The 18266-nt window shown below is 40.0% G+C and overlaps 1 protein-coding gene across 2 annotated transcripts in view; it reads right to left on the bottom strand.

The window, feature by feature from the left end:
* The window catches only part of ADAMTS5 (ADAM metallopeptidase with thrombospondin type 1 motif 5), a 49070-nt gene that overhangs the window by 8395 nt on the left and 22409 nt on the right, over window positions 1–18266 (bottom strand). For both annotated transcript variants that reach the window (XM_047721469.1, XM_047721479.1), the window contains 5 exons: window positions 15297–15464; window positions 6201–6484; window positions 5032–5215; window positions 4491–4666; window positions 2506–2681 (listed from right to left, as the gene is read on the bottom strand). In XM_047721469.1, coding sequence (XP_047577425.1) covers window positions 2506–2681; window positions 4491–4666; window positions 5032–5215; window positions 6201–6484; window positions 15297–15464 — 988 coding nt within the window. The remainder of the gene's footprint in view (window positions 1–2505; window positions 2682–4490; window positions 4667–5031; window positions 5216–6200; window positions 6485–15296; window positions 15465–18266) is intronic.

Genomic DNA, 18266 nt, shown 5'->3' with positions numbered 1-18266 from the left:
TTTCCTGAAATCCTCCCCACCCCCACCTCTGCCAGTCATACTTTCTAACATTTATGTGAAAATATGTTCTGGTTATATTCAGAGTTTAAATGATACCTATCAGAGAGTAAAGAAAATAAAGAATGCAGGGTAAGGGAAACTGGTAGGAGAGCATTTTCTTAATGCTTATTCCTGAGAGCCTGTCTCAGATTCATGAGAAACAGTTGGGACTGGCAGCACTGCTGGGGTCTTCAGATGGAGCTTCACAAGGCCACGGCCAGTGGGAGGACTGGTGCCTTGATCTCTTAGTGCCTTAGTAAAATAAGATTCTCTTACTCTCCCGGTACTGAGCAACAGAAGGACTGAGTTGCCATTTACTGAGACGAAGAACACTGAGAGAGGGGTGAATTGAGGTTACGGTCATATTTGTGAAGTGGTTTTAGCTTGATGAAATATTTTAATACTCATGATCTCATTGGATCCTCGCAGCAATGTGAACTTGCAAGAACATTACTATTAATTCCATTTGACTCTCAAGAATTCTGATAGTAAAAAAATAAAAATAAAAAATAAAAATGAAGTGACTCTCGAGAGATCACACAGTCTTTGTAAATCACTGAACCAGAGCTTGATTACAAAGATTTCAGCTCCAAGATCAATGTCCTTCTTTATACACTACACTAGGCCAAGGTAATTTATCTGGAAACGTTAAACAGACCATTTGTACCACATAATATAATCTTGGTCAAATCAATTTGCAAGCTGTCAGGATGCCCACCACTTATCGCTCTCATGAATTTCTTCATCTTTTCATGGGACAACAAATGTGCAGATACTGGTTGCCAATCCAAAAAACAAAATGCCAAATTTACTATTTAGAAAAAGTGGCTTCTAAGTTTATGTAGGAAGACTACATAGTACCTAGTACATAAGGTATTTTTTTTTAAAGATTTTATTTATTTATTTGACAGAGATCACAAGCAGGCAGAGAGGCAGGCAGAGAGAGAGGGAGAAGCAGGCTTCCCACTGACCAGAGAGCCTGACGTGGGGCTCGATCCCAGGACCCTCAGATCATGACCTGAGCAGAAGGCAGAGGCTTAACCCATTGAGCCACCCAGGTGCCCCTACATAAGGTATTTAATTTCCTACTTGATTCCTGAATTTCTTCTTCTTCCTTCCTTCTTTCTTTTTTTCTGCCCTAAGATATAGACTTTGCTTTAGCATTCATCAGCCATGCGAAATGAGATGAGCCCTCAACTTTCAGAGTCTGAGTTTCCTAGACTTCATCATTTCTAAGGTGTCTTGCACCTTTGCAATATATAAAAATGCAGTACACGGTAGACATGTGGGATATTTTATAAATAGAATTCAATAGAATTGGATGAATAATTACTAACTCACTAGCAAATAGGATTAGTAATGCGTATTTAAAGTCAGAATAAATTCTTTAGCCATTCCATTTTTTTTATTGTATCAAGGATAATTTCCAGTTTTCTATAATAACGTGGCAGATGATTGTTTTAATAAATCCTTATGGCTACTTGGTTTGAATATTACCCTCCAGCTAAAGAGAACACAGCACACACTTCAAGAAAAATACAGGTGCACTGGACCTATACCACTCAGCCTAGGAATGGTTTGGTGAAGAAGAAAGACAATCCTGCATTCCAGCAGACCCTTTAGCTGTTCCCTCATCCTCACTGATAACATAATATTTAATGGAGGGATGCCTGGGTTGCTCCGTCACTTCAGTGACCAATTCTTGGTTTCGGCTCAGGGCATGATCTCATGGGTCACGGGGTTGAGCCCCTTGTGGAGCGCTGGATCAGGTCAGTGGGGAGTCTGCTTGAACAGTCTCTCCCTTTGCCCCTCCCCCCATGTGTGTGTGTGTGCATGCTCCCACTCTTTCTAAAATAAGTAAATAAACCTTAAAAAATGTTTAATTCCAGAAATTGGTACTTTATAAACTTGCATATTTAAAATGAAAGCATAATCAAAGACCATAAGAGGAAGCAAACATTACTGTCTATTCTTTATAGAGTAAATATAAACCAGGAGAGTTCACTATAAAATGACACCGTTGCCTCCATCCCTGCAGTCAACTTACGTTTGCAACGGGAGATGTCTTCTCAAGAAAAATACAGCCTAGTGAAAATGTGTCTGTAAAAGGAAATAATTATGATGCAAACCAGCCGTCCTTCCCTAAATGCGGTTTCAGGAATAACAGATCTGCCAGAGATCGCTAGTGGGGATTTCACAGCCTTTTTGTTTTCGGTGCTCACATGCTATAAGATCTTGACCTCAGAGCCATGCAGTTTCTCTGCTTCCAGAAGCAGTGGGATTTTGCACTCTGCAACCAGAACTTTCTCACGCCCTCCTTGGTGGTCATACGTATGATATGTTACTAGGGCCATGCGGGACCTCCTCCCATAGACACCTTACGATGTAACACAAGTCCCCTTTTCTCAGTGGTGCAAGTCTAAAGCCTTGCTTGATGCCTACAGGGCCATGATTCTCTCACCTTACCTTTTTTTATTGAAAGTTCCAACCACCTTTGTGCAGCTGGAGTTGTCTCCCCCACACACGGCACACTTGTCATACTGCAGCTTTGAGCCGATGATGCCATCACAGCCGGTGCGTACACACTTGCCCCGGACGCAGACGGAGTTACTATACGGCCTGCATTCGGTCCCATCCGTCACCTGAATAACAAGGACCCCGTTAGCAATGGGAAGGTACCTGTGCACAGGTACTTGGTTTCCATGTAAAACAGCAAGTTCCAATTTGTGGAATTTTGTATTTGACAGGGATAGTGCATCAAAAAATAACCAACCAGCCCCAAACCCTAGTGGCCTGGAGTATCTAACTGAAAAATCCTGATGTCTTGCCAGAAAGCAGATCTGGGATATATCTGGGTTACGCCCTTTTTCTCTTGAGCTTAATTCCAAATATGCCAGGAGACCTAAGGTACCCATTTCCCCTTCTGTGTGCAGAGCACAGTCTCCAAGACGATTTCCCTTAGCCTGGGGGACTTGTCACTTGTGTGGAGAGCAGAAAATGAACATGCTCCAGATTGTGGAGATCCTTCTTTGTGGCATAATTGTTACTATAGAAATAGATTTGAAAATCTGAAATTGACATTCTAAACCTTGTTAATGGCTGGAAAGCATTCCCTATCATGTGCTGAACTGTCAGAGACCAACAAATTAGCGTAGAAAGAGTCTAGGGAAGTCAGAGGAAAGTACTTGCTGGCAGACACTGACTGTATGTTGAGTAAAGGAATCAGTATGTTCTTAAAAAGCTAGTTATGGGGGCGCCTGGGTGGCTCAGACGGTGAAGCAACCACCTTCGGCTCAAGTCATCATCCCAGAGTCCTGGGATCGGACCCCGCATCGGGCTCCCTGCTCAGCAAGAAACCTGCTTCTCCCTCTGCCTCTGCCTCTGCCTGCTGCTCTCCTACTGGTGCTCTCAGTCTCTCTCTCTGTCAATTAAATAAATAAAATCTTTGGGAAAAAAATCTAGTTGTAAAATAGTCCATATATGGACTCTCTGGTTTGTACGTGTGAGTATATATAAGAAATATATACAGTCTTGTATGTAAATAAACAGACAGGCTTTGTACTTGTGTATATACAACTCTTTTCATGTGTGTGTGAGTATGTGCGTGTGTGTATGTGTGTGAACCGAAGCAGGATACACATCAACAAGCTCACTGCTCTCCAGGGGGTGGCAATGCCAGCTGATATTTCTACTCTTATTCTTTGTCCTATCTTTTAAGTGAAAAATATATTATCTTGGGATAAAAAGACAAAGTATTTTAAAAGTTACTTAAGTTGGATGTTAACTTATTTTTCAGTCATATTTCACACAAATCTGGAGGCCAAATTCAGAGGGGATTTTAATGTAGCACATTATAAATTAGAAAAACATTATTTTATGTTGCTTCGTAACACCAATTATGAGAAATAAAACTTAGTAATTTAGAAAATGCTGTCCTGTGAAAAATAAGGGATAATTTCACCTGCATATATTACAATGTCAATACCTATAAGGACATTGGTTCATATTAAGGGTGCAAGACGTTTAAAGGTCTGGGTCAGAGATGATGATCTTGAAACCGATTTTCATAAGTCACCAAAGAAATTCTTAATTAAATGATAGAAAAGTAGAAAGCTTTCTTGCTTTCAGTTTCCTATACCAACGTACTGAGGACATTCTAGTTGTTTTCATGGCAATTTTGAAGTGAAGGTCACACCTTACCTTCCCTGACAGAGAGTTACAACTTTTCCAAAATAGCTTTTAAAACATTAACTTGTTTTGTTTACAGGATATTTTTTGTTCTTTGTATAAGTTTTACAAATATAGACACTATAGAGATGAAAATAAAACCCTCCAAAACCTAGTCACCCAATAAATAATGACGGTTGATATTTGGTATCTCTAGGCTTTATTCCACCAAATAATTTCTGACGAGAACGCCTGCTGTTTCTGGACAGTCGGTATGCAGTTACCTTTGGAGAAAACACCACGTAGTAACCAGTGCCCTTGGCTCTGCAGGTCAGTTTGCACACGTCTCCCAGCAGGACGCCTGCATATTTGGGGACCCACTCCACAAACGTTTTGACTCCTTTTGCGTCAGACTGATACCCATTTTTGGCCTCACACTGCTCGTGACGAAAAGATTTACCTAAAAAACAAACAAGTCACGTTATTCCTTTGTCTTTTCTGAAGCTCAGGCATAGTCATGTGCATCTCAGTAATTCTAACGTGAAGATGAGAACTTTCTTTTCAGAACTTCTTTACATACCAGCGCTGGGTTTTATCTGTACACGGGAGTTGAAAGCAACAATTATTTTCTTCCTACCCTCTAAATTCTAATTTTTTTATTAGTAGTTTAAAAAATCGTTCCTGTATTTGTTATTGATTTGCACACTGGTGGAACTGTGGAGTACAAGATGAACAGGTGATTTCTCCAGCCCTCTCTATCTATTACTGCTAGAATACAAATTACACGTGGCACACGGTGGTTGCTGACACTTGGGAGCAGCGTACCGTTAGGTGGGCAGGGCATGACGTTGCAGGAGCGGTAGATGGCCCTCTTCCCCGTGCAGTAGCGGCCACTGTTTCTGGGTGCGGGATTAGTGCAGTGCCGGTAGGCAAACTGTACTCCCCCCCCACATGAGCGAGAACACTGGCCCCAAGGCCCCCAGGACCCCCAGTTGCCATGGCTTGATGTCTAAAATAGAAAATAGAAGACATTTTAATGCAGAAGGGAGGGAAAAAAAAAACATTCAAAACGTACATTTAGAAATCACTTGCATCCAATGCCATAGTGGAAACCCCAATACAGGTATAAATTTTCATGGACTTGAACATGGCCACAGATATTGGACATTCTGGAATTATAGTGCAAGTCCAATTCTAAGCAAGTCATTGCTTCTGCTCCCTGCTGCCCCCTGGCACTAGGATCTGGATGTTTCCCTGGCAGAACGGAGCACACTGCAAGGAGTCCTGGGTTTCTCTGTGCCTTCTGATATGGTGCATTGCTGTTAATAACCACTTGAACCATAACTAACTTTCTGTCAACTCTGATCCTGCATCTTTGACAAAATATATGATGCCTAGAATGGTTGGTTGCATTTACATTTTTTCTCCTTGTTTAGCACTGACATTCTGCATTCCCTTGTTGATACCACACATCCCATCGGAGACAGACCCTCCGTCACATGCATAATGCATTTGACCTGAGTTCGGCTTCAGTCTCATTAGAGTAGAGTCCTTCTCTGTAGAGAGGGAATGTGACAGATATTGAAATGCACCCACCCCCCATCCCCACGCCACCTGCGCCCACACCACGGGGGAGTAATAGACTCCAGGTCTATCATTCTGTAGCAGGAAGCAGAGAGACTTCTAGAGGGAAGGCTATTATAAACCCCTTTGCTTAGGACTGGGTGAAGAATTTGTTCTGGCTGCTGTCAGAGTATCTAAGAATGCACAGTTGTAGGACAGTCTTAGAAGACAGAAGCATTGAGCCCTCTGTCAGTGCTCTCTTTGGGACTTCAAAACTCAGAGATGAGTCCGCAAATGCTCTGCTTGGGCATCTCAAGGAAAAATATTTTAACTGGGAAAGAAAGACTTCTCGTGACAGTGCCCACACATGTCACAGGAATGGACTTCGGATCCTGTGTCCCCAGGCATTGCGTGACAAGCAAATCACTTACTGAATAATATTTTTTCTTGGTTTTGTCCACACACTTGCCCTGCAGACAGATCCTCCCTTTCCCACATGGTGTCCCCTCCACGGCCGGCAGCTTCTTGGTGAGACACACCATCTGGCCTTGGCGCACCACGGCGCACCAGAGGCGGGCGCAGACGTCCATGCCGGGGCACACGGAGTACTCGGGCCCAAAAGTCAGGTTGCACTGCTGCGTGGCATCGTACATCTGTCCAGGGAGTTCTTCTGGGCCCAGGATCTGCTTGCGGGGTAGATCTAGCAAACAGTTACCTAAAAGAATAACCAAGATTGACCACTGCTCTGTGTCTGGGTTTCAAGCTACTAAAATCCTGCTTCTGAAAATGCAGTGCTCACAGATCTGCAGGCTGAGGCCCTGGAGGAGGGACTCCTTCGGGGTCAGTAAAGTGCACCTCTTTGCATTCCCGAGCCCCCTCCAGGATTTTCCGTGGGCTAGCTATGTGCTCTGGGACATCTCTAATAATGGCAGTGGGATGATCGAATAAAATTATTTTGTAATAATTAGTTGTGAAAACAGCCATTGTGCTGAGGGGCTAGGAGAAATTGGGACGGACCTACAGGAAATAATATAATGGACATAACAACAACGACAATAATCATAGTAAGTAAGCATTTACAACTCTGAGAAAGAGTTTATCCATGTTGTCTATACTTTTCTACTTTTAGCTTTTCTCTTCCTCACGTGCCCACCCAAGTCTCCTCCCCATTAATTTCATAAACAATAACAAAGTGAGACCTGATTCATTCTTGCCCTCAACAAGCATTTGGTCAGCACCTACAATGTTCTAGCAAACATACTAGATATTGGGAAAACACAAAAAAGACCCAGATCCACCCCCTCCACCCTGGCGGTCTCCCACTAAGGTGGAGAAAACAGAAAAAATCAAGTATTTCTTCTGGACGTATGTGAATTTTAATAAAGAATTCAAGAGTCACAGAATAAAGGAGCAGTGGGCAAAGACAAGACATTATCTTTGATAATCTGGAATGAAACCCATCTTTTAATCCTTCTTCTTTGTCACCGTTTGGGTCTGTTCTTTAACACAACTAGTAGTTGTGGGTGTTCGAAGTATGTTGCACAAAGAAGTTGGTGCTCTCCTTACATAATATGGGGGATATAAAGGAGTAAGTTTGGGGGAATCAATAGAAGTGGCTACATACTCAGGCAAAACAAATTCAGAAACTGATACCTTCTTCCTCTCCCCTCAGAAGCTTCCCTAAGACTCCCTGACCTATGGTTAACACCATGAATTGTCTCTGGGCCTACGGGATCATGCACATCGCCCACCAGTTTCTGCCCACTTTTGTCTACTTAGGATTTTGGGATTTTCTCATCAACTATTCATAGTACTAAAAATAAAAATAATATTTGTTACACATTTACACCATCCTCCCTTTCTTTTCTTTTCTTTTTTTTTTTTAAGATTTTATTTATTTATTTGACAGACAGAGATCACAAGTTGGCAGAGAGGCAGGCAGAGAGAGAGAGAGGGAAGCAGCTCCCCACTGAGCAGAGAGCCCTATGCCGGGCCCGATCCCAGGAACCCTGAGATCATGACTTGAGCCGAAGGCAGAGGCTTAACCCACTCAGCCACCCAGGCACTCCACCATTCTCCCTTTTTTTAAATGTATTTACTTGTTGGGGAGCCTGGGTGGCTCAGTGGGTTAAGCCTCTGCCTTCAGCTCAGGTCATGATCTCAGGGTCCTGGGATCGAGCCCCGCATCGGGCTCTTTGATCAGCGGGGAGCCTGCTTCCTCCTCTCTCTCTCTCTGCCTGCCTCTCTGCCTACTTGTGATCTCTGTCAAATAAATAAATAAAATCTTTTAAAAAATGTATTCACTTCTTTAATCCTCACAAGAACTCCACAGAGCAGATTCTACTATTTTCCTTTTCTTACAGATAAGGAAATTGAGAAATGGAAAAATTGGTCACTGAGCCAAGGTCACATAGCTATTAGGAGTTTATGCTCAGAGCCTGCCTTCTTCACCATGTACTATCTTGCCTCTGCATGTGGATAGATTTCCTGTTTTATTGTGGACCTGGCAGGTGTGTGGAGGAATCCTTCAAATAACAGATACCGTGTCTAACGGTGGAAACACCCAGTCTAAAGTCTAATTCTGGCCAAACATCAAGTGGCTGAGTGTTCTTGACCAAGTTAATTAACATCTCCTTAACGGATTTTCAAGTTCTGGGAAATGTGTCTCTTCTCATTGTGACACTGTAAGGGTAGATAACTAACAGATATAAAGGGTGACCAGAAAAATACAAAGCAATGACAGTTGATACTATGCTCAACATATTTAACAATTTTAGATATATTCGAGTCATTCTTTTTACTTAACAAAAGAAAATCGCATTTCAATCCTATTTTCCACTGAGACATGGAAGAGTCAGCATGTTTTAAGTATACTGCAAATATTTTCGCAACTACATTCAAGTTTCTTCAAAGTGAATACCTTAGAATTTGTCAATCTGTGATGGAAGCATTATATGAAAATGAATACGGAGCAGAGTTCCTATTTAATTTCTGAGCCAGAACGTTTGAAGAGGTAAAGCTTCTGAAGGCAAGCCAGAAAAAGCATTAAAAATAAGTAACCAGCCAAAGAGAACTTTGGGAGAAAAACATCCAGTTAAAAGAAAAACATCAACATCAAGTCAATAGGAAAGAATGATAGTAAACCCTCACTAAACTTTGTTTAGTAAGATTAGGCACCGACAACTCCAAGAGAAGCATTATCTTCATTGTTACATTAAAAGAAAAAAAAAGGGATGCCTGGGTGGCTCACTTGGTTTAAGCAGCTGCCTTCGGCTCAGGTCATGATCCCAGCGTTCTGGGATCGAGTCCCGCATTGGGCTCCTTGCTCAGCAGGGAGCCTGCTTCTCCCTCTGCCTCTGCTGCCACTCTGCCTGCCTGTGCTCTCTCTCTCTCTCTCTCTCTCTCTCTGACAAATAAATAAATAAATAAAATCTTAAAAAACAAAAAAGAAGAAAAAAAGGAAGAAGATTGTGTAAACCAGGGAATGCTCCACAGATTGCTGATGTTACAAGACTGTCAATAAATTTCTGAGACAGCAAGAATGCTCTCCAATTCTTCAAAAGTGCTGTTTTAAGAAACTCTTACTTTACTAAAAAGCACAGAACCGTTAAGACTGAACCACTAAGGATTAGCTGGGAAGTCTTCGACATGTGTGGGTACACGTGGCATGGGTCCACCTTGTTCGTCTCAAGCCAACATAACTCACCACCTCTTTGTGGACTTGAAGTCACTGACCTCTTTCTACCTCCGTAGGACATGATGAGCAGAAAGAAATGTAGAATTCAATTAGAAATCAACTTATAACAAGTAGACTTCAAGATGCGGCCATCTCTTTAAAAAGCTTAATGCCAAAGTAGAAGTTTTGTTCTGTTTTGTTGATTTGAGTATAGCTGACAGATAATGGTACATTAGTTTCAGGTCCAAAGTATAAGTTTTAAAAAATGAATCACACTTTTGCTTTGCTATGAAAGATACCGTATCTCAGCTCTATGGTTTTCCCTTAGAGAAAGGGAACTGGGGTGGACTTCCTGCTTATAATCAAATGATTTATTTCAGAATTGCCATTAATTTATTATTCCAATATTCTCATCAGGATGTGTTGCTGCATTAGTTTCTGTTTACCCTATACATTGAATTTTGACCATTTGCAATAAAATAGGTATAGACATCTCTCGCAAATGGAATGCTTTCCATCGTTGTACTATGGAATAACAACAAAAAATAATCTAGAGCCTGATTCTGAATCTCATGGTATGAAATATTTAAAATCTAATGCTGGATTATTGTCCTTTTTTTTAAAAAAAATGTTACAGTTTGGGGGAAGAATGAAAGAGACAATTTGTCAATCTTTCAGTATCATTTGCATTGAGCTCTAAAAGCAGCCAATCTACTGCTGACTTTTCTGAATCTGCTTGACTTTTATTCTCAACCACTCCTTCCTAACTAGTTCACAAATATTTCACTTTATCCCAGTTTGAAATCCTATCTGGTCTTTGTTGCCAATATTTTGCCTGTTTGTTCTTTTCCACACATTGCCAACTTGTTTTTTTTTCTTTTCCTCCCTGCGTCCTTCTTTTCTTTTGTTTTAACGTTTCCTATGTATAAAAATGGATAGCTTCCAAAAGAAAGACAATACAAATGTGTCCATATTGCACTTTTTTTTTTTTGCCATCCGTGTTCAGTTAAATGCTTAAAGGTAAAAAAATTAAAAAAAGTAAAAGGCAGTGATTTGTGATGGACAAACAAAGGAAAGAAAGTGGAAGTCTCTCCGTGGCCACAGAGTATACTACGGGTGATGGAAGGTGTGCCAGACCGCTGGGAAACAGCAGAAAAATCATGGCTTTTTTGTACCTGACAGCCAGCACTGTTTGTCCTTCACTTTAATGATTAATGAAAATTATCAGCTCAAAGTTAGCTCTTCTCTAGTCTTTTCGTATTTTCTTCTCTGTTTCTAACGCTATGGTTATTTCTGTCCTCTCTTCCTTTCTAATACACAGGCATGAAATTAGGCATCAGCCCAGATATCCACGGCATATCAGAAATCAATATTCCTAATGAAACTCATCCATTGCAAATTGTCCCCTTTTACTTTCAAGCGCATCTCCCTGGCCTGGCAACTCAAAGTTCTTTTAGGTCTTTATTTGAATGGCTAACATGAAAGAGAAACTGGTGTATTATGGGCATCAGTCGCAGATGAAAGGTGGCAGAGAACACTTAAAGGCGCTGAAATGTACAGACCATGGTTGCTGACCAAAAGCGATCCTGAGGGTCTGTTTGTGAAACTGTCACAAGCTTTAAGGGCTCTGTTTAGCAAAGGTGATGCCAAGGAAATTAGATGGAAAAGTGTCCTTGTTAAAGAATGAAGCATAGTTGTGTGTTTTTTTTTTTTTTAACACAGGTCACCATGTCCTTAAAATATATGTCTTATGTGCAGACTCTTTCAAAGAACATATTTATTGTGAAAATTGAGATCCTAGCATGACAGACCTTGAAATGTATGAGTACTACCTTAAAAACTGAACATTAAGATCTTATTTATTACTAGCCTATAGTCTCCACTGACAAAGAATTCACAGAACTGGAAGAACCAGGTTTCTAATAGCATTTTATCTCCAAAGTTCTGTGTTTAGTGGATGCTGTAAACTTAGTTCTTTAAGCATGCTGCATGTTAATATTTCACAGTTCTCTCTAGATTTTCCTTTGCAGTCTGTTGTCAAGAGGGTTCCTGAGCTGTGCCTGTTTGGGAGGTGGCCTTTCGTGGACTTAGGGAGAGAGCAGAGGTGGCTATCTTTCTTGGCTTCAAGGTTATTCGCATTTGAGAAAGGAAATTCAATAACCTGCTTTCACTGCACAATTTCCTTGCCAGTGCTTACCTTATTTCTGAGGTCTTGCCAGCTTGCCTAGAGCTAACTTGTATAAACACTGCAGAATGTCTATAAGGATCTCGGCAAAGCTGGTTGGGGAGGGGGGTTCCCCTGAGACATGGCTTCTCCTTTTCTGAATCACAAATCTGCAGGCACAGTTATTTTAGTGTGTGCATGTAGACTTTTCAACCATAACCGAATTGCTACATAGTTCTTGGAACTAAATCAGGAAACACTCAGGATTAATGAATTTAAATTTGGCAGTGGGAGAGTGCTACAAATGTCCAGCTACTTATGGCTAATAATTTTAAAAACAAATCAAATGATTTGAATTTAATTGTGCTTTAAGACCTCATTTCTCCAGAGCCACTGGAGGTGAGAGGGAGAGATGTGATGTTATCTATAAATGGGTTTTCCAGAAAAAGAATACTTTAGGTTCCATTGAAAAATTGTGTAAGTCTTGGGAGAATATCTCCTTCAACATAGCAATGGTTCTGCAGCCTCTATACTAGTGTCACAATTCAATTTTCCTCGGTAATTGAAAATCACTTTTTTTCTGAGTATCAATAGTGGTATCATGTGAAATATGGAGATACCTTCGGGGATCATGGTGGTGTGATACTGTTTTAGACCCTTTGTGAAAAGGAGCCAGATCTCTGAACTGTCAATGATTCAGGGCTATACTTTACAGCTTTTCTGGTTTCTCCCTTATCATCAAATGATATCCTTTTTCACTCTCAGTCTATCTGAAGTGCACCCCCGGGCCCCCTACCATGACTATTTCATTGCTTAAAATTGTTATGGTAATAAAATTAATTAAAAAAATTGTTATGGCCTATAAAATTAGTACAGAAAAAGAGTAGAACTATTTCTATTAACTCTGAATGAATGGCTTGGGATGGAAGTCTGAGTCATTTCCTATGAGCAACGTAAAACGGTTTTACCATATGGTTTTTTGGTATCAGTGGAGTCTTGTAAGAAAGATGTGTTTGTTTGTTTTCCTTTCCTCTAGGACTTTGATGCTCTCCCTGGTTCTCTCGTAAGCTCTGAAGTTGAAATGTCAGAGCCTCAAACATCTCAAAATTGTGCTTACTAGTTCCTATCATCACACTTTCACTTAAACTAACTTAAGTCAGTTTTCTGGTGACAGGGTAAAAGTTACTAAATTATTTGAATTCATGTTTAAATGATAGTGCTTAGAGCATACCACTGTTTTAATATCTGTGAGAACTGTTTTCAAATGAGCATAGTTGAGCTTGGCTAACCCTAACCATGGTACCATTGCCTTTTTCAGCTTTCCATATTCTGAAATGACTTCATTACAGGCTACTGATAAAATCAGTGTGTGTCCGTGTGAGTGTGCGTGTGTGTGTGTGTGTGTGTGTGTGTTCTGGTTGTAACACAAGACTGCCTAAACAACATATTAAAAAATGAGAGTCTAAGCTTGATGAAATGAGTTAATTAATAAGTAGGCTTATCAGGTATATATTGTTCCAAGAATTTGGCTAATTTAATCAGTTTATTCAACATACCCATGGGAAATTCAGAAAAGATTGTATCAGTGCCAGTAAACAAAATCTACCTCTATTAGATGTATGTTCCTTGGTTGTTATCTACCATGAGGATCTCTGGAATGGACACAGTAACTGTATAAAATATGTCATTTGTTGGAAAAGTTTTAAAAAGCTGAGTGTGGAGACTTTTAAATACATAAGTAATGTAAAGAAATGAAGACAATACTGAAAGCATATTTACTGCACAGAATGTAAGATCATGAATTCCACAAACATGAAATAAACGAATCATTCCAAAATTATGGCAAGAAGGAACAAAATTCGGCACAGCATTGTAATTAGCTGATCTAATACTTGCACAGGAAAAAAAGAATTGGTCCCATTTTAGCCATAACTATTTGCTGCCTTAGCAACTAAATCCATTCATTTAAGGATTCAAACTTTAGCTCAAACTTTTGGAATGTGTAATGTGTGATTCTGAAATAAAATATTAATGTGATTTCATTTTCAGAAAACCTGAAAAAAAAAAAGGCAGCAAAAGCAATATTAAAAGTGGAGACTAGGGTTCCACCCAAGAGGGACTTTATTAGATACTGACTTGGTCAGTGTGGACAGGGAGATAATTAGGTAAACATTCACTGCAGGACTTTATCAGCATTAAATTAGCATTGTAAACTGAGCTACACAGAAAATTATCACTTAGTATTAGTCTAAAGGAAAAGCCTAATACATTGATTCCTAGTATTTTTTCCCTAAATCTTTGCATTATTGGGATGTCCTTTTAATGAGCAGAGAACAGACTGTATTGAGGGAAATTTTAAACCAGGCTAGGCATTGGACTGTTTTTAGGGATAGGATATTTTAAAAAGTTTAAAGTAACTAAAACATTACTGGTTCACCACTATTGCAGCAAAACTGAGTTAATGAACAGATTTTTCCTCCAAGAGACTAAAGAACTGTGTTGCAGAATTCCTTTTTGTCTAAAAGAGTTGAATTCATCAATTGTTTTGACATTACACAGCCAAAGTTCAAAGTGGCCAGTGTGCCATAATATCTTAATATTATGAAATAGGCCATAAACTTTATGGAACTAGGAAAAACAACTATCAGAGACTCTCCTTAGCTAACTCTGAACCACACATCATGAGATAATTTTATGGACAGTTATTATGATCAAAAAATTTCTGTCATATTCAGTCCATACTCAGTCTTTTGGAAAGAGACAAATTTTAAGAGGAAAAAAAAGAAGGAATGAGAATAAGTCCATTTTTATAACATGAGAAACTTGAACTACATTGGCGTCTGTAGTTGAATCACTTGACTCTAATGCATCTATCCTCCTGTGCTTCTAGTAGTTTCAAGTCCTATGAGATGCTAGGAAATTAGCAACAGCTTGTTTTGAAGACTACTTAAGGGTCAGAATTTATTATTTCTAAAAATCTCGACTTCTTTGGTATTTTTATGTAATTTACAGGACCAATCCCTGATTTGCAGAATTTAATAAAATAGGTTATGCTCTTGAACTATATCTAGCAGGTAATGTCAAAGATTTTCTTTCGAAGTTCTTAAAGTGTTTTCCCGCTATTCAGATTGATTCTTCTCTTTCTGTTCTGCAGTTTTCACTCTACTTCCCGGAGAATCTGCTGTCAGGATGAAGCCAGATTCTTCCAGTGAATGCAAATCTAAAGAGCGTCCTTTAGGGTTTTCTGTTGCCATAAAGAGGATCTGACAGAATTGTCACCTACGTTTTAACCACACCCCTATAATAGGCATGTAACAAATAATTCTGAGAGTCATATTAATAGCAGGAAAACAAGATGTCTGCCAACATTCTCACAGGAAGCTAGTGGTGAAAGACGGAATAAAAGCCAGGCTTTCAGGGCACTGGCGAGGCATTCTGTGTGGTCTCCCACACTGCTTCTCTTTTGAACTTTTCAATTCCAAAGTAAAAATACCATAGCTACAATGCCACCAAGGATGTTGGCATTATACACCAACAGACCATCCCTCTGCTCCTTTCCTGACCCTATCTAAACAACCATTGCCTCAGGAGGCATTGTGGGCTTCATGAGGATGTCATAAAGTAACACTGGTAATAATCTCCCCTAAGCGTTGTTATTGAGCCTGTATTGTCTTAAATGACACATACCGTGGCCATCATCCAGGAATTCTGTGATGGTGGCTGAGGTGCACTTGGACCAGGGTTTGGATGCATCAATGCTCGTTAGGATGGAAGACATTAAGCGCTTATCTTCTGTGGAACCAAAGTTTTCTTCACAGAACTTGGAATCATCATGGGAGAGGCCAAGGAGATGTCCTAAAGCAGAGAAGAGAAGGAATGCAATAATGGGTGATTTTGCATTTCTACTTTTCTATGACAATTACACGAGCACTTGGTTTCCCACCTCCCAGCTCCCCACCAAATATACATGAGTTAATTTTAACTGCCTTCTCGTGCACAGGCTGGACCCCCAGGGAAATTAAAGCTGCGTGTAGTCAGAGCAGTCACTTTGGGTGAAAATTTAGGGGAAAACTGAAAAATTACATTAAGGAGTGGATGATTCCATAATCCATCTGGATCACACATGCTCAATGACATGTAGAAATGGGCCTTATTTAGAATCCAGAATTGGCAACTATGGGATTATGTCATAGCCCTCACTACATATTATTTTGATTACTTGTCTAATTTTCCACCTTCTCAGATCAACCATGAGCCCCATGAGATCAGAGAGCATCTCCCCCATCTACTGTTGAAATCTCTGTATTTAACTCAATGTTCTGCAAGTTGCAAGCACTTAATAGATGGTTTTTGAATATCAGTAACTTCTATTTTCTTGGCCAAGTTAATAGGTAGCTAACAATCTGAGAGATGACTGGGGGGAAAAGAAAGAGAAATTATGAACTTGCCGATTCCAGGCAAAGATAAGCTTGCTTTCACCCTTCCAATTCTTTCATTTGCAAAGTTCTGCATGTTTACGAATCCCACAAATGAATGATATATTTTGAAAACACACCCATTTACATTGAAGAAATGTCTAAAATACCAAATGCCATTCATGGAGTGTTAAAGCTTAAAGAGAAAACAAATACTAAGAAGATAAGTCATTGTCCAAATTTATCAGTTTATCATTCTGCCTCGGTCCACCACACATGGTCTCTGCAATCCCACGCTGCATTTCCAGTCTACCAAGCTAGGTATCCTAACCACATTCTTATCATCAAAATTGTTTTCTTATTATATAAGATTAATTTTCACATTGTCTAAGGATAAAATGACACTCACCAGTAAATCTAAAATACTGGTTTTGTTTGTTTGTTTTTTTTTAAATACTTTTTTTTTTTTTATTTGACAGAGAGATCACAAGCAGGCAGAGAGAGAGGAGGAAGCAGGCTCCCCGAGAGAGCAGAGAGCCCAATGCGGGGCTCGATCCCAGGACTCCGAGATCATGACCTGAGCCGAAGGCAGCGGCTTAACCCATTGAGCCACCCAGGTGCCCTAAAATACTGTTTTAAAAAAATTCCAAGGCAGTGGTTTGTATAGACTCTAAAAAAGCAGACAAGTAGACCTCAGTTGCTTTTCTTTTTTAGTAAAGCTTTATAGAATCATACACATAGCATTAAAAAGGGTGTATAAAATACTACAGAAAAGTGATTAATGCATTCTTTTTGGGCTCCTGTATGCCAAAGGCAGGGACTTTTGGCCATTCTGCCAAAAAAAAAAAAAAAAAAAAAGTCCAGCATGCAACAGTAAAACCCAACAGAGATGAAATCTTTTATGCCACATTCCAAGTACTTTTGGCCAACTTGTTAAATCACCAACACCTCGTAACAAAATTGTCCACTGAAGCAGCTGCTTGCTGCTGTGGCTGAAGTTAAGTGGCTAGGGCTTGGTGACCTTCCAAAGCTCCACATTTTTATGGTATTTATGCAGTTATTTACTTCAATAGCATTTGCCAGCCTAGCAAGTTTTTGGTGGGAAACCCTCCTGCTTTCATGTTTTATTTGCTCAGTAGCACGAATGTGCATCAGAGTCTGTGAAGTATGGCCCAAGTCACATGCAACAGACTGGCAGGGCTTTGTCCAAGTTTTGGGTGGTATGTTGATTTTTTTTTCCTGCAACCCGCAGCTCAGAAAAAACCTGAACATTTCATCATGCCCGGCTCAAAATGACTTGAAGTTACTTGGTACATCTAACACTTATTGAGAAGGCACTCTGTGCTTCTTGAACTTTTCCACCGTAGAATCTTTATCAGCTAACATTGTGGGATTTGTGCGGAATTTTCACACTTGGGTTTTTTTCCCTGGCATAGAAAAGAAAGAGGGAGAGTGGCCTAAGGTGACCTCTGCCACATAACATTTATTTGAATCCAGGTTTTGTATTTTAGAAAAACATGTGACTTCTCATTCTAGTTCGTAAGATAGTCATACTTACTTAACAAAGCAATAGTCTTTTCCTCCAAATATATCTAAACAATTAGCACTTTCTAGATGGATATTTTTAGGATTTTATTTATTTGAGAGAGAGCGAGAGAAAACATGAGCAGGGGGAGGTACAGAAACAGAGGGAGAAGCAGACTCCCCTCAGAGCAGGGAGCCTGACATGGGGCTGGGATTATGACCTGAGCTGAAGGCAGATACTTAACCAACTGAACCATCAAGTGCCCCTAGATAAATTTTTATTATGGCATCCAAGTGATTTTCACTTCAATTGGAGGGTAAGTTTCAGATTTCTGATTTAAAATACAGGCCATGAATGGGCACCTGGATGGCTCAGTGGATTAAGCCTCTGCCTTCAGCTCAGGTCATGATCTCAGGGTCCTGGGACCAAGTCCTGCATCGGGCTCTCTGCTTGGCAGGGAGCCTGCTTCTTCTTCTCTCTCTGCCTCCCTCTCTACCTACTTGTGATCTCTGTCTGTCAAATAAATAAATAAAATTTTTAAAAATAAATAAAGAAAGAAAGAAAATACAGGCCATGTAGCAAACACCAAATTCTCTTTGAGAAATCGGGCAGAGTACCTCAAATTTTTCTTTCATACAGAAAGGCGAGGCATCTAATTTTATAAAGATTTCAATTATATAAGGAAAGCCGTTTATTTAAAAATATTTTGGTACAGTT

Source organism: Lutra lutra, chromosome 1, assembly GCF_902655055.1.
Source record: "Lutra lutra chromosome 1, mLutLut1.2, whole genome shotgun sequence".
NCBI lineage: Eukaryota > Metazoa > Chordata > Mammalia > Carnivora > Mustelidae > Lutra > Lutra lutra.
Note: the sequence above shows the minus strand (reverse complement) of the source record. Positions and strands in the feature narration are given on the sequence as shown.